This window comes from Argopecten irradians, chromosome 2, assembly GCF_041381155.1.
Source record: "Argopecten irradians isolate NY chromosome 2, Ai_NY, whole genome shotgun sequence".
In the NCBI taxonomy this organism is placed as follows: domain Eukaryota; kingdom Metazoa; phylum Mollusca; class Bivalvia; order Pectinida; family Pectinidae; genus Argopecten; species Argopecten irradians.
Genome location: NC_091135.1, coordinates 11,698,342 through 11,715,777, shown reverse-complemented (window position 1 = coordinate 11,715,777; position 17,436 = coordinate 11,698,342). Strand labels below are relative to the sequence as shown.

General features: G+C 35.4%; 1 protein-coding gene across 2 annotated transcripts in view; it reads right to left on the bottom strand.

Annotated features, from left to right (window-relative positions):
• The window catches only part of LOC138314463 (disintegrin and metalloproteinase domain-containing protein unc-71-like), a 53,886-nt gene that overhangs the window by 19,159 nt on the left and 17,291 nt on the right, over nt 1-17,436 (bottom strand). For both annotated transcript variants that reach the window (XM_069254815.1, XM_069254816.1), the window contains exons 2-12: nt 13,501-13,655; nt 12,322-12,404; nt 11,779-11,845; nt 6,026-6,108; nt 4,714-4,777; nt 4,138-4,192; nt 3,631-3,716; nt 2,799-2,882; nt 2,102-2,173; nt 989-1,155; nt 627-708 (exon numbers count right to left, since the gene is read on the bottom strand). In XM_069254815.1, the coding sequence (XP_069110916.1) occupies nt 627-708; nt 989-1,155; nt 2,102-2,173; nt 2,799-2,882; nt 3,631-3,716; nt 4,138-4,192; nt 4,714-4,777; nt 6,026-6,108; nt 11,779-11,845; nt 12,322-12,404; nt 13,501-13,655 (998 nt within the window). The remainder of the gene's footprint in view (nt 1-626; nt 709-988; nt 1,156-2,101; nt 2,174-2,798; nt 2,883-3,630; nt 3,717-4,137; nt 4,193-4,713; nt 4,778-6,025; nt 6,109-11,778; nt 11,846-12,321; nt 12,405-13,500; nt 13,656-17,436) is intronic.

Sequence of the window (17,436 nt, the reverse complement as noted above, 5' to 3'; positions counted from 1 at the left end):
CAAGATAACCGCTATATAATTTATAGACCCTTCTACACACCTATAAACGCAAGATAACCGCTATATAATTTATAGACCCTTTTACACATCTATAAACACAAGATTACCGCTATATAATTTATAGACCCTTTTACACATCTATAAACACAAGATAACCGCTATATAATTTATAGACCCTTCTACACATCTATAAACGCAAGATAACCGCTATATAATTTATAGACCCTTTTACACATCTATAAACACAAGATAACCACTATTAATTTATAAGACCCTTTTACACATCACACATAAAACACAAGATAACCGCTATATAATTTATAGACCCTTCTACACATCTATAAACGCAAGATAATCGCTATATAATTTATAGACCCTTTTACACATCTATAAACACAAGATAACCACTATTTAATTTATAGACCCTTTTACACATCTATAAACACAAGATAACCACTATATCAGTTTCAATTGTATATTTTTTTTTTATCTATTAGGGATTCCCATAGGGATTCTACCAGCAAGATTTAATTAAAGTTTGATCAGTGAAGGAAAAGTCAAGTTTGTAATGATGCCAGTCTAAGCTCAAGCTGGTCTTTGTGATCTTATAAATAAAGTTTACACACCTTACTAATACCGACGGCCCTTTTTGTGCACACAGAATCAGGAATAGCCATGCCTATAGAGTTATCTTCAAGGTCTTCACCTCTGTAACACAACACGTATATGGTAAACAAACATATCACATTATCACACACACACCCGGCCCATATACACCCACACACACACACACACCCGGCCCATATACACCCACACACACAAACAATTGCTCTGCAAAAGTTATCTCCCCTTGATTCAATTGCTATTTTCTCAGACGAAAAATCTTTTGTACAACAATAGTGTCTCAAACTCCCTCCCCCCTTTTTTTAACGAATTCCCTCCTTGTCTTGTGTAATTTCGTCCTTCAAGAGGAGATCTGCTGACTTACATCAACAGATGGGCCGCATCATGTTCGACCTGTGTGAGTTCTCTCCCCTTGTACAGTAGGATCTGCTCCAGGTTTTTGCGGAGGTTTGGTGAGATGGTAATTTTGTCCTCCTGGTTCCAATGTTCCAAGTAAACTATAGGGGTCCTCATCCCGATTTCCTTGTAATACTGGAAAATTATGGACAGAAAAAAATAAATTAAAACTCAGGGTACAGTTCTTCACACCCAAAAGGCATAAAATACAAAGGAATAATTACAAAAAACATATAGCTGAAAATATACATCCTCTCCTAAATGTGTGATTCTTACATTAACTTTTGTTATAGGGGCCATTTTTGATATTTAAAAAGCATATTTTACAAAAAGTGCACATTTTTTAGTATTCATGTGATATCACAAAGAACATAAATATTCACTGTTGATTTTTTTTGTCAGAAAATAATGTTTATTTTTGGTTAAACAGGTAAAACCCAGTAAGAGTACAAGATAGCCTTGAAAGTTCATGGCTACTAACTGATATTGTGTACTTGCACAAATCATAGAATTATCAGCTATGTGCAGATTTATAGGTATATTATCCAATGTTACATAATGTGTTTTTTAGTCCAACATCACACTTTTCAGAGGAAACGACAGTTTGTGTACAATTAATACCTCCCACTGTGTAGCATATAAACAAATTAATTCCATAACTGCCTTTTATCCCCAGAGGTTGATCCTGTACATAACGACAAAATGTCTTTAACGACCGGTTTTTAGATTCCTCATCTGTTTTTACTGTATCAAAACTGTGCATAACAACCTCTCGACTCAAGTGAGTGGTAATTTTGGCCTTTGTCAAAATCATATAACGACTGAAAACAAAGTAGGATATTCTTTATATATATATCATAGGTTTACATTTTTCAAATAAAGCTTTTCTTCAATACGTCCATAGCTTTCCTACAAAACAACTTGTTGAGTTACGTTGCTTTGACTGCGATTTCTTCTGGAATTACCTCCCTTAGCAGTAAGTATATACAGGTTTGACTGTACTTACATAAGGTTAATGTTCCGGTTAACAGGAAAAACATACAAATTTATGTTGTTTAGATTATAGGAGAATTATACCTACCAAATCGACCATGTTGGCTATCTGTATAGTATAGGTGACCATCTCTGCAAAGCTGAAGTTGAGCTGATTACACTGTAAAATAAATAAGGAATTGTAAACTTTGCATTCGATAAATGATAAAACAAATCAGTATTTTTTTTATATTTCGTATCAAAATTTTTTTCCAAATTTTCCCTAGTGATAGTATATATCCATATGACAAGATCAAATGATGAAAAATATGATACGCTTGCATTTAAGAAGGAGAAACCCCATTTATACTTTGTGAAACTCTTAACACAACTTTGACTTCTGATATTTGTTTGTCAATAATACATCACAATTGTGGATATTTTATCTGCCTGTGTTAATGGCATACTGTATAGTTAAATGTAGGTAAGCATATGGATTAACCAAGCAAACCCTCCGGTGACAGTGACATACTCAGGATGACACTAGGCACTGTCACCCTCCAATGCAGGAACCTTAATTAGCATCCCTCCCCCTATAAGTGCCCTCCCCTTTCTAAAGAAGATATGATACGCTTGCAGTTGAAGTTGCATGAATGCCCCTATCTCATGTTTTACAACATGCGATGCCTCTAACATCAGCATTGTATCCCATATAACATAAACTTGCAAATCTTTTACATGTGAATCAGGAAATAATAATGTGTCTCACAGGCGAATACAGTACTACTCTGTAGTGGTTTACTCACTGTAGTGTGGTCCATAATCAGGGCCAACTTCATCATTTTGTCTGTCACCACTCTGTCCCCATTCTCGTTCTGTTGGCTAGATTGCTGAAAAAAAAGACAAAAAACACAACTGTGACTATTTGTTTCTTTTGAACACCATAAATTCTAGTTCAACTCTTTTGGTACCTTTTTAAGTTTGGGCTGTGTACCCTGTGAGATGAATTTGGTTGTCATAGAAATGATGCCTTTGAGATCTACTTTATATTTCATATATACCATATTCGACCTAATAAGCGCATATGTCTCTTTAAGTGCCCTTCCCCCTTTTTGAGGTCTCAATTTCAAGTGCCCAGGAATAAATAAAGACCAAAACTACACAAAACTGTATAGATTTGCAATATAATTTTGTCTTATTAAGCACCTTTTTATTTTTTCATTTTTTAAACGCCCGGGGCACTTTTTAGGTCGAATACGGTAATAGATGTAGGTGCAGTGGAACTTAATAAATACAAACTTAGAAAACGTGACAACCTGGCTGTCTACAAAGCTCTTTGCTAGTCCCTGCCCGATTATTTCTTAATCTTAATTAGTTAAGAACCGTCACAGTGATTAGATAACCATGGCACTAGTTGAATAGTGAAAGAATTATGAAACATTCCTTTTTTAATGATGACATTTTGGACCTATACGGTATTATCTTTGGTAGGGTCCTAAAATGACAACACAAGGGAATCCCTTATTTTGATAGCTAGGGAAGCCCTCAGTTAAAGTTGCCCAGGTACTTAACGGAAGAATATATATAGTAGGCAAGGTACGTGATATTTCGTTGTAGTAAAATGATTGAGAAACAAACCTGTTTAGCCTTCAGGAGCTTGACACGCTTAATGAACTCTCCCTTGTGTAGCTCCTGGAATGGCAGCCATTGACCATGCTCATTTCCTAGAAAACATACAAGTATACATAATGTAAATATAGCCTTTTTGGGATATTGATTTTTAGAGCAAAACTTTAATCAGTAGGCTTGTATCATCCCTCCAGATATTACAATGATTACACACGGATGTTCTACATTTTGTTTCATTTCCCTATATGGATACCACTCATCAGGCCAGAAGGAGTCAGAAAATTCTTGACCAACCTTTGGTACCATCGTGACATACACTGTAACATACTGACAGACAGACAACTGATCACGTATGAAAGGCGATTTGACTAGTTCACCATCTGATGGTAATGGTACCAGGCTAAAAATCGAGAGACAGCCAGACAGACAAGCTGATTTCTATATGGCTCATAATAAAGTAACAAATTCAGAAGATAAAATGATGTCAATGTTATGTTTCTATACATTTCTACTCACCACATGTCTCCGACTCGGATGGAGTTGCTTTAAATACTATGTGAGGATGTTCAGTCTGAAAGAGCCAAACATCAAAATTAAGTAAGCAATCAAAAACAAAAGCAGCTTTAAATTTCATTTCCAAGCTGGTTACAACATGGCGCAATATCAATGCATCAGGAATAAAAAGTTTTTGTTTCATTTTCCATTTATAAGATACTTGTGACATGCTTTTCTACAAATTATAAAATATGACTTCAAATTTGTGCTACAGATTGATGTGTTCTTGCCAAAAGATCAAATCAATGATTTATAGCAGATTACACACCGTCAAAATGAATATTTTGCAGATTTGTTCAAAAGACTTTTTTTTCCAAAGTGTATTGTAAAATAAGTGTATCGTGCTTTGAATGTCTTAATAGAGAAAACAGGAATACAAAATTACCATGCAATATATTACATAATTCTATTTTTTAATTCAGTAATTGCTAACTATTTGCTTAATTTTTAAGAAATTCCTCCACTTCAGAACATCACTAGATACATTATTTACTATGTGAGTACCTTGAGAGAATCGACCCCTACATCACAACTTACCCCTTCGTCCCCTCCCAATAGGGGCTGGATAACATACGTCTCATTGTTAAGGTTGATGACTCCCCTACAACAGAAATAGTATAAACTGAAAAAGCCTGAATTCAAAACAAGAGGCCCATGGGCCTTAACGGTCATCTGACTATTAGTACAATACAACATAGTCGTTTAAAGATTTTAGCCTATTTGACCTCTGTGACCTTGATTGAAGGTCAAGGTAATTCATTTGAACAAACTTGGTAGCCCTTCATCCAAGCATGCTACATGCCCAATATCAGTAGCCTTGGCCTTCTAGTTCTTGAAAAGAAGTCATTTAAAGATTTTAGCCTATTTGACCCCTGTGACCTTAAATGAAGGTCAAGGTCATTTATTTGAACAAACTTGGTATCCCTTCATCCCAGCATGCTACATGCCCAATATCAGTACCCTGGGCCTTCTGGTTCTTAAGAAGAAGTCATTTAAAGATTTTAGCCTATTTGACCCCTGTGACCTTGAATGAAGATCAAGGTCATTCATTTGAACAAACTTGGTAGCCCTTTATCCTAGCATGCCACAGCCTAATATCAGGTCTCTAGGCCTCTTAGTTATTCACAAGAATTTGTTTAAATGATTTTAGCCTATTTGACCCCTGTGACCTTGAATGAAGGTCAAGGTCATTTATTTGAACAAACTTGGTAGCCCTTCATCCCAGCATCCTACCGGCCAAATATCAGTACCCTGGGCCTTCTGGTTCTTGAGAAGAAGTCGTTTAAATATTTTAGCCTTTTTGACCCCCGTGACCTTGAATGAAGGTTAAGGTCATTCATTTGAACAAACTTGGTAGCCCTTCATCCAAGCATGTCACAGGCCAAATATGAGTACCCTGGGCCTTCCGGTTATTGAGAAGAAGTCGTTTGAATAAAAAGTTTACGCACGGCGCACGGCGCACGGCGCACGGCGCACGACGACGGACGGTGCATGATGACAATAGGTCATCCTGACCCTTCGGGTCAGATGACCTAATAAATGTCATGGTGGCCATCTTGGATTTTGTATGAACTCAAAAAATAACAACACTAGTTGGAGATCATCACTGTCGTGATATCCATCTTTGGAATATGTCGTAGCAAAACGGTAGTACACTAGGGTTGATTATCACTACAATCTTCAAAGGAAGTCTCTTTAACATAGTCTAAGGGTGGATATAACAGCAGTGATAGTAACCCATGGAGTATTGATGATGGATCATATCAGGATCATTTCAGCCAAGTTTCAGTGAAATCCCAGTGGTAGACCTTGAGAAGTTCAAACTGTCAGATGTATAATAACATTTTACCTGATTCCGTGGCAGGTACTGACAGCGACACTCGACCACTGGTCCTTTCGTACATAACCATGGTAAAAACAGTGTTCTACAGTCTGAAAAAGACAACACATTACAGTAAAATAACACATATATATCACAAGAGGTGCAAATGACACAAATACTCATCATAAATTCTTATCTCCCCTACAAATCAAATTTAAACAATTAATTGTCCAAAAATCAACTAGTTAATAACTTTGTCAAAATTGGTAGAAAGCAGATATTTTGATTCTCATTGCAAAATCAATATGATGACATTAGTTAATGGTTTCAAATTGACTAAAACTTCCATTTCAAATTTTTAGACTGTTTATATAAAGCTGAACATTTTCCCAGTGATGTTATTTTCAATTTCACAAAACATTGTAATGATGGCAAAAATTTGATCTGGGCAATATTGATAAATGTTTGAATCATATGTGCATATCCTGAAAGCCAGATGTAAAAATTTAAAACCGTTAAAATTTAAAACCACTAAAACTGAATTTTCTTGTCTGTATTTAAAATTTCAGAAATTTTAACCCGCATAAATAACCGTGTAATATTGTATCCTTACAGTCTTATTCACTATTCTCTATTTTTATATTACAGAGTTATCTGCCCTTGCGAATAGTGACGTCATGTGTTTGCGGGCGTAACATCATACTTTTTAGAGAAAACGATGTGAATTTGGCACACATAATAATGACTTTACAAAGGCTACCTACCCGCAAGGGAGGCAACTCTGTAGTATGCAAAAACGGAATAAAAAGTGGGTAAAAGACACCCTACATATTACCTACCATTCCAATCAAGGAAAGGATTATAAATGGTATTTTATAGATATAAGTTCTAAATCATTGTATTGATTTCAATGTACTATGACAAAATCTTTATAGCAAAGTAAAATTTAAGCATAAATTAAGGAATTAATTAGGTTTCTAATTTAAATATATATATATATACAACACATAACAAAAATTAAATTTGAAACACCAAACCAAATTTTATTGAAAACCAGCCGCTCTACTGGAAATTAAGTTAGAAAAAGAACAGGACACATTGATCTAAAAGTCATTGAATTATTAGAAAGATTTCCCTAAAGGATGCAGTGTCAGATTCAATGAGCAAAGCATGACTGAATTTTACAGTAGTGAGAAGTGTGACAATTTGGCACAAATTATGATTTTAACAATATTTTGATGTGATGATTATCGAGCCAAACTGCATCAGAAAGAATCTGATAGTTGGACTACCATCCAATACTGACAAAGCTGCCAATCCAAGTTTCATCAATGTTCTTTAAGGAATTCCATACTCTAAATTCATCATAGCAAAGCATTACAGAAGTCAAAAAAAGTTCCTTTAATTAAGATTCTTTCTTAACTTCTGCAATGCTTTAATTTCTTACATAAGACTCAAAAAGGAGGAGGGGCGCTTTGTGGGGACTTATACAGTAACTAGAGGCTCAGGGGCTTTAATGGTCATATACAGAATGTTACCAAGATGTGTCAAGTATTGTCTGTCTCATACACCAAGCCTGGTGATGTAAAATAATAGGTCACGTGTCACTTCCTCTCTGGTAACCTTAACATAAAGACCGGCACTCTCTCAAAACTCCATGCACATTCCAGAAAAGGATCAAACCATATAAAATATTTAAAAATAATCAAGTTGATGGAATGAATGATTTTGAAAGAGATATATTTTGATGATACAGCTGCCAGCAAAGGAAACAAATAATTACACTTATCTAAATCATGTAGATATACTGACACTTACTCTGTACAAAACTCATTCTTAGAATTGTGCAAATTTAACAAAATTCCAAATTGTGCCTTAAAGTAATTAGAACTAAAAACGATTCCCCATTTACCTTTCTCCTTGCTTGCTAGAAGTATCAACAATTGTCATATTCTGAACAAGTTCATGATAAACTAGACCTGTCGCCAGTGTGGACGACTAATACCCCCCACTGCACAAATTTAGTAATAACTACATCAATAGGGGACATTGCAGAACCCTATATAGGTTACTCAACTCCCCTTTATGTCAGGGTTCTGTGTACCAAATTTCATCAAAATATGTCAAGCAGTTTAGGAGGATTGCGCCGAGTAAGGTTGTGTCTACAGATAGACAAACAGCCAGAAGGACGGACGGTGGACAGACAGACAGACAATTGCAACCTGATTCCAGTATTCCAGGGTGTTATAACTATAGAGATATAAACATAATCTAAGAATGTATGAAATAGTAGAATTTTTACACAGAAATTGCTATAAACCGATATAAACTTGCAAAGCATGCACTCAAATGTCCCCACCCTCAACCACATTAAGGGATCAATCTATCTCAGGTCTTAACTACACATCAAAGACATTACATAAACGATTTCCAACTCTAAACTGGATATATAACTTTCCACAAATACTGTATCTCTTTACTACTAGTACCAATTAAGGCAGCCTAACCTTGTCCAAATTGTCTAGATCTGTATACCCCGACATATATATAACTAAAACACATTTTATTAATGGTGCTAACCCAGTTCTGATTCAGGGCTAAACGACTCACATCTTGGTACATTTTTTTTATGAGACATTTCTTTGCATTTAATGGTATTTTGTGTGATATCATCATCAGAAACATGAGGCACATATGTTTGTCTTTCAGAAATATGAGTTTATTAATAATGAATCAGAAAGTTCAGTTCCAACCCTATCATAGAATACTGACTGTTAAAGGATCTGCTTCCTTTTTCACAGAATAATTTATTATACATGACAAAGAAACATACAATATAAGATAGCTTTTCAAAACCATAAATGATTATAACTATTGATTGATTTTCCATACAGTTAGCTTAACAAAAATATATGAAAGTGAGATTTAAATAATTTTATGAAACATTATCAGAATTCCACTACTGTGTCCCAAACTAATTCCATATAAATTTCTTTTTATTATTTTTTTTTTTTTAATATTTTGTCAGAGCCAATTTTCTAATCACAATATTTTGCATGCTTTCCTGCAGGTTCCGTAAACAAACAAAACTAATCAGAGTTGTTCACACGCTTGATTTATATCATGAAACTTGCTACTGAAAGCAACGTTCTCCATTTAGAATTAACAAATAGAAGAAACACAATGTGTTTAAAAGCATGGTGAATGTCACTTCCGCTATGCAAGCACATAATAGCATTTGAAGATTTTTATGTGACTTAGAAAACTAGAAATCAATGATACACAACATGTGTAATATGTGCCTTCTGCTCTTTCCCCAACACATTGAATTTCTGTCTTTAAACGACGATAATTAACTGTTTTTAAAATAACTATAATCAACTGATATTAATTTGTAAGGAGGTCCAATAGAGAGACAGTTTGTAGATCTTTACATTAATTCAATTTTTTTTCTTCATAAAACTACTTGAGACAAAAAATTTGACCAAATAAGGTTTAAGTAAATACCAAACTCCCAAAATTATTTCTGAAAATATGCTTTCAACACAACTTGGTGTACATGGTCTGACAGAACAGGAGGTACATTTCCAAGAAAATTCTCTTTTAAGATACTAGCCGCAGTTGTCATGAGCTTGTCAGCACATTCTAAAATAATGTATTATATCAATAACTGCTGATCATATGTGTCCTTACATCATATCAGTTTTACAAGCCTAATATGTATACCCTTCTACTGTTGGTGTATTGATTTTTATAAAATCTGCTTGAAATCTAGACAACACTGCAGGGTTCTACAGGTCAAACTGCTTCAAGGTCATCAAGTACCTATGGGGATCATTCACTTCTCTGTGAGCTGTGAGGTTTATTCTCTGGTAGACATCTTATGTTTCCAGACAGGCTTATTCTCAGGTAGACATCTTATGTTTCCAGACAGGCTTATTCTCTGGTAGACATCTTATGTTTCCAGACAGGCTTATTCTCAGGTAGACATCTTATGTTTCCAGACAGGCTTATTCTCTGGTAGACATCTTATGTTTCCAGACAGGCTTATTCTCTGGTAGACATCTTATGTTTCCAGACAGGCTTATTCTCTGGTAGACATTTCCAGACAGGCTTATTCTCTGGTAGACATCTTATGTTTCCAGACAGGCTTATTCTCTGGTAGACATCTTATGTTTCCAGACAGGCTTATTCTCAGGTAGACATCTTATGTTTCCAGACAGGCTTATTCTCTGGTAGACATCTTATGTTTCCAGACAGGCTTATTCTCTGGTAGACATCTTATGTTTCAGACAGGCTTATTCTCTGGTAGACATCTTATGTTTCCAGACAGGCTTATTCTCTGGTAGACATCTTATTTTCCAGACAGGCTTATTCTCAGAGAATCTTATTTCCAGACAGGCTTATATCTCTGGTAGAACATCTTATGTTTCCAGACAGGCTTATTCTCTGGTAGACATCTTACATTTCCAGACAGGCTTATTCTCTGGTAGACATCTTACATTTCCAGACAGGCTTATTCTCTGGTAGACATCTTACATTTCCAGACAGGCTTATTCTCTGGTAGACATCTTACATTTCCAGACAGGCTTATTCTCTGGTAGACATCTTACATTTCCAGACAGGCTTATTCTCTGGTAGACATCTTACATTTCCAGACAGGCTTATTCTCTGGTAGACATCTTATGTTTCCAGACAGGCTTATTCGCTGGTAGACATCTTACATTTAATCACTTGTTAGATGGGGAACCCTAGAGCATATAAATCCTGCCTAAAAACAATTAAGACCACTGTCCTTGTCCCAATCAATTTGGTAAATCCATTTTATTGTCCAACAAATTACTGGGTTAATTAATTTTCTCCGTTGTCGCTAAATCAATGCTCCCTTGTGCCTCAGGACCCAGGAGTATTCCTGGTAACATTTTTGTTTCCAGACAGACTTATTCTCCGGTAGATATCTTACATTTCCAGACAGGCTTATTAGCTGGTAGACATCTTACATTTCCAGACAGGCTTATTCGCTGGTAGACATCTTATATTTTCAGACTTGCTTATTCTCTGGTAGACATCTTACATTTCCAGACAGGCTTATTCTCTGGTAGACATCTTACATTTCCAGACAGGCTTATTCTCTGGCAGACATCTTACATTTCCAGACAGGCTTATTCTCTGGTAGACATCTTATGTTTCCAGACAGGCTTATTCGCTGGTAGACATCTTACATTTAATCACTTGTTAGATGGGGAACCCTAGAGCATATAAATCCTGCCTAAAAACAATTAAGACCACTGTCCTTCTCCCAATCAATTTGGTAAATCCATTTTATTGTCCAACAAATTACTGGGTTACTTAATTTTCTCTATTGTCGCTAAATCAATGCTCCTTTGTGCCTCAGGACCAACGGGTAAGCTCAATCATTTGTACAATTTCTAATCTCCATGCCATAGAGAAGCTATCAATACAATATGAGTATTAGCCAATGCTTAGTTTCAGAGAAGAGGTTGTTTGTATGGAAATAACCAAATTGTAAGTGGAAGCCTTTTGGTCCCAACCAACAGGTCCCAGGGGTCAGTCCCCTTCTGATCCCACCCCCACAGGCCTCTTTGTATAGTTTAGAATTCCCACATAGGGATACTAATAATGCAATATGCTATATCTAATTCTTAGTAGAGAAGAGGTAATATTTATGGAAATAGCCAAACTGTCCCTTTTGACCTAAAATGTAGTGAATTTCAAGAACATTCCTATCTAGAAAATAGACCAGGAAAGTACTAGTATACCTGTGATACAATTTGTTGGTTTTCTTCTATAAAATGCCGTACTTGAACACCGGATGAAAGTAAGATTCTGAAGGGGAAAAAAAATTGACGTAAGTTGATGTATGCATATATATCGACATAATTCTGCCAATATAATAGAATATACCTACTTAATCATTTCTCCTCATTACAAACTTAATTATCATTAAATATCATTCCTTAATACCAATTAAATTCATTATCTCCCCTCCTTACCATTGAATGATCCCATCCTTACTACTGAATATCTCCCTTCCTTACCATTGAATGATCTCCCCTCCTTACTACTGAATAATCTCCCCTCCTTATTATTGAATGATCTCCCCTCCTTTTTACTGAATAATTTCTCTTTCTTAATACTGAATTACCTCCCCTCCTTACTACTGAATTATCTCCATCCTTTATCATTGAATTATCTAAATCTTTTGTTTTATTCTTGAATTGTCTCCCCTCCACAGTTTTGAATTATTTCTTACTGACATATTTCACACAAATGATAAAAATGATTTTAAGGTGAAAACTTACTCGTTTCGCTCCAGTCGTATTTTCTGTAGCTTGCTCTGGATCATAAGCTCGTATGTCACATGTTTGTAATGTTCATATGTACCCTGTAAAGGAAAGGATTCATATCTCAGACATTTTAACATAAATGTCAGTTTTGTCATGAAACATTCAAAAGAACATCTAAAGCCAATACCAAAAGACCAAGTCTAATTCTTTTTTTATTATTATTTTTTTATGGAGGTGGGGGGGTGGGGATGTTGTTAGAAACTGAAGGAGTAGGATAATTTTTGACCCTTTTGCCTTGGAAATCAGGTCACATATGTGTATTCTGAGAACAAATTAAGGAAGAATTTCAAGAAACTATGGAAATGATTAATTGAAATAACACTTCATATGAATAAACTATCATCAGAAAGTGCAAGTTCAAAACAGTCAGCTCTTTTTTTCAGTGAAATTTCTAAAAAAAAGCATGGAAGAACAGTGAGATGGACAGACAGATGGACAAAGTGCTTAGTAATGTGCTCGGTCTCTGATGTAGTCTCTACAGCCAGACTAAACAATGGTTGGTGCCCTGGAGCTAGCTAACAACTCCACTACAGATCTAAAGTCAAAATTAACGTACAGTATGGGCTGCATGTTCAGTGAGTAATCAATATTGCTTGGTTTAGGTGCCAAGGAGCCACATAAATCTATCAATTATAAGGGGAGCAGCATTCATAGGGACATAAGGAGTTAGAAACTGCATGTAATTATATACATAATTAAAACCAACTGAATGGACAACAGAGAAAGCCTGCATACTCTTACAATTAGAATTTACTTTCTCATTTTGCTGACAGAAATAACTGTGAAAGTGTAGACTCCTAATAAATGAACTTTATCTTACCATACACTGGGTAACTGTATTTAGGTTCAACATGTCCATGCAGTTTCACACATTTTGTATGTAAAAACCTATAGGTTATATAGTGAATAAAATCCATAAAAGTGTAGGCATAGACAATAAACTTACTTTCATCAAACTTATAAGGCAAACTGTGTCTACAACCATTACACTCAGAGTGTAATTTAACCGAAACAAAACAATGGACTAAATTGTCAGTTATATGTACCGTATTCGCCGTAATTAGCACCCCTCCCCCCAATTATACAAGTGCCCTGGGCGGTAATGACGGCGAATACCGTATCTAATATACTTACATGGTGCTTGATTTGATGTTCCTTAGTTGATATCCCAATAGCTTTGTTGCGTCGTACGATACGTTTGGGGAAGATGATTTCGTAGGGTCTAGGAACGTTCTCTAGTAGGTACCGGTTATACTGGGTCTGAAGCAACGTGGCCATGTTGTGTTTGTCTGGAAAATAAAATCACATTTCTTTTGTAAATATCAATGGCTTATCAATATGTGCAATAATTACAAAAAACTTTTGTGAAAGATTAACCCAAATCTGGTCCTATTAAGTAATTTAACTCTCATTTTTCAAGTTTTTAACCACCCTGGGCACTGGATAGAATACAGTAAATTGTTCTTCAATTCTGATGTAATTATTTTATTTAAACTTAAATAACACTATCCAGTGCTTTTTCATATCTATGGACTAATTTGTTTCCAATGTCTATTTTGGGAAACATTCATGACCTATATTTTCAAGCATAGAAAACAATTTTCAGTACATTGTCTTCATTCTTTGATCTTGACATTGAACAGGAATTCATGGATACCCTGTCAGGTTTGTAACTTAGCTAGCTATGACAACCAGGTTTTTAGGTTACTCCTTACCTAAGCAAGCTCTCCCCTACCCTACCACCTCCACCCCAGGATAACGACTCCAAACATATGATGATCTATACAGAACTATCATTTTCCTAATTCTTTCAGATCTGGTTATATTTCACCAGCTCATACAGCTACACAAGCATAGGGAACTTGTATTGTTTCTTCATTATAAGTTCCTCCTTTTCACCAAAGTCAAGCCTACAGAGCTAGCACTGTTGCATGCACACACATGCAGGTCTTCACTGCAGTCTGCTGACTACTACCATTGATTCAATAATAAGAGCATCACCGTGCGATATAATGCTACACTTTAACCTTTCATTATGGATTTGATCTTAACATTTTTCAAGATAGCAGGAGAAGGATATGAAACGCTACTACAACTTGTTATAACTGGTCTGTCTAACCAAGGTCTTTGTCTATTCCAACATAATTTATATACTGTATTCGAAACGACCCAATAAGCGCCTAAGACATTTGAAAAATTGAGAAAATGAAAGGGTGTTTTAGAAAACGAAATTATTGCAAACCTATATAGTTTTGATAGATTTGGTCTTATGCCTGCGCAATTGAAATAAGGCCTCAAAAAAGGGAAGGGCGTTTATAGGGACATAGGCACTTATTGGATCGAACACGGTAATTGTATGGAATTTTACTTCTTAATTTATCATACAGTAATTATAACCTGAATTATCAGGACAACCAAAATATTTAATTGTACATTGTTAATATTGTTAAAGTTCTATATAATTTACTGAATTGGGGGATTTTTTTTAGTATAAAACTCAGATTTCTCAAAAATTTGTCCTTTTTTACTTTTATGTATTTCAGTCCCTGTGACAAATCACATAAACATGTCAATAAAATCTGACCTTGCCCTGGTGAAAACTTGATCATTCAAATCCTAATTTTTTATGTTATATATTTCCTCCATCCTATACTACTGTAGCAGTGACACCAGAAATAGCAGCACTCTGAAGCTGGAACTCTGCCAATACTGTTATTAGGCCTTGCTTCCAACCCATGAGGAGTTGATGTGTGGTGAATTGGTAAAAAATTTCATCTGAACTGGAAAACATTACTGATGTACTCCAAATAAAATCTAGCAATGGGAGCAGTTCAGCTTCCCTAGTCTTATAGAAGGTCGGAATCATAATTCATAATTCTTATCTAATGTACATACTTTAAGAGGTATATTATAATCCTCTAGGGGGTGGGGGGGGGGGGTGGGGGTTATTTATATATAATTACATTCCAACACAATTACATGTGAAAAAAGAGTGGAATTATTAACCTGAAGTATTAAGCATGCCAGGACGGATGATAACATTTTATCAATTATTAATACAATTCACATTTAAACTAGATAACTAAAGAAGTAAGTGTGGAAAATCTGTTAACAAATGGACCAATCACACAACAACTTGTTGAAACACTCTGCAAGTGCTTTTTAGGATAAGAATTTAAATTTTTTTAAATTCCTTCTCCAGTTTCCATTGAAATATTCACGACCTTCTGAGCTCTTTCATTTTATTCTTTTAAAGTCATATGCATGATAGCTTAGCATTATCATTGATCTGATTTAGGATCCTGTACTTAACATATCCAGCTGTAGAGTGTGGGTTCCAAGTCACCCATTAACGCAGGTTGGGCTGAAATAGTTTAACGTCCACAGCCAAGGTCATGTAAGGACGTGCCAGGTTTGTTGGTGGAGGAAAGCCGGAGTACTCGGAGGAAAACCACCAACCAATGGTCAGTACCTGGCAACTGCCCCACATGGGATTCTAACTTGTGACCTAGAGGTGTTGTGACATTTTAACCACTCGGCCACCGCGACCCCTTCCCTCATTTATGCAACTCATCTGATTCCTTAAGACACATTTAATTAGTTATTAAGATTCATAGTATCTGAAACTATCTGCGACTAACCAGATCTTTACACAGGACAAGCTAAAGTAACATCTCCCAAATAACCGGTAGCTGTCTCATCAGTAGGACACCATATTGGCAGGAATGTAACAGTTTTTTTAAAAACATGATCAAACTTAATAACTCATTCTCAGACTTTATTTGAGCAAATTAGGGCTATGTTTGAGTATGTTCAGTGTTTATTTTGGCAGGATGTCATTGAAAACATTCATCATTATTTTTATTCTAATTTTTCAGAAGTGAAGATTTTGATAAAGAGCCAAATACATTGTATATGATATAAAGACTTACTATCTGTAAGCTTGTAATAGTAATACTACTGAACGTGGATTATCTGGAATTAGAATAATTAAACAGATTTGTATCTTATTGGTTTGTTTTATGTACCATTTAAAGTCAAAATCATGAAAGGTAGCTGCAATATTGTAGCTCAAAAGACTTTTTGACCGATAATGTTGTCGTTTTAAAGGTATAGTAGGCCAGGTACGTACATTCGTTCTATATGAAAGGATGTGCCAGGTTTAATAGTGGAGGAAAGCCGAAGTACTGGGAGAAAAACCACCAATCAGAGGCCAGTTCTGGGCAACTACCCCATAATGGATTTGAACTTGTGACCCAGAGGTGAAGGGCTTGTAGTATTATGTTGGAACATCTGAACCACTTGGCCACTGTGTTTGTTGGTCTACAGATATGCAAGATAAAATGTAGTATCGTTGTAAGCTAATATATAAGCCTCATTCAGAATTTAGAACTCTTCATAGAAAAGAGAAATATTCTAAAACGCATCTAAAACTTTTTTTTTTTTTTTTGCTAAAAATGAAACATGAATGTGGGTCACCTCCCAATAGAAGATGAAGGTAATGTTGTCGACCTGTAACAACCTACCTGTCTGTCTCTCTACATGTAAGAGTCTACATGTATAAGAATGAAAACAGTTTGGAAACTAGATACAGAATGTTTCATGTGAAAATCTGCCAACAATAATACATAAGGAGGTGGAGAGATCTACTTATCATAAAACCTGATGAGAGAAATCACAGATCTGACGAGTGCAATCACTTTGATCTGGTACACCTGCTTCCCCTTACTATGGAAACACCATAGGCCAATTTAGTGGGTTTTCATATCCACACATCTCTTAGGAAATATCGAAGCTTCGTTATAATGTCAAATTTCTTTCAACAATATCAGATATATTTCTCTACATCTTTTTATAATGTTCACAACAGACGAATGGATTGAAGTATACAAGATGGTATCAAAACTTGGAAAAATGTAGTTGACATGCTTTTGGAGAATGATGGAAATTTTAAATAAGAGTTTGACTTTTGATATGTGGAAGGTGCACATCTATAATAAGGAAGAAAAGATCTTTCTTAGTTTGTTATCTAATACATAACTTAAGGTAGCATATGCCATTAGAAGTTGT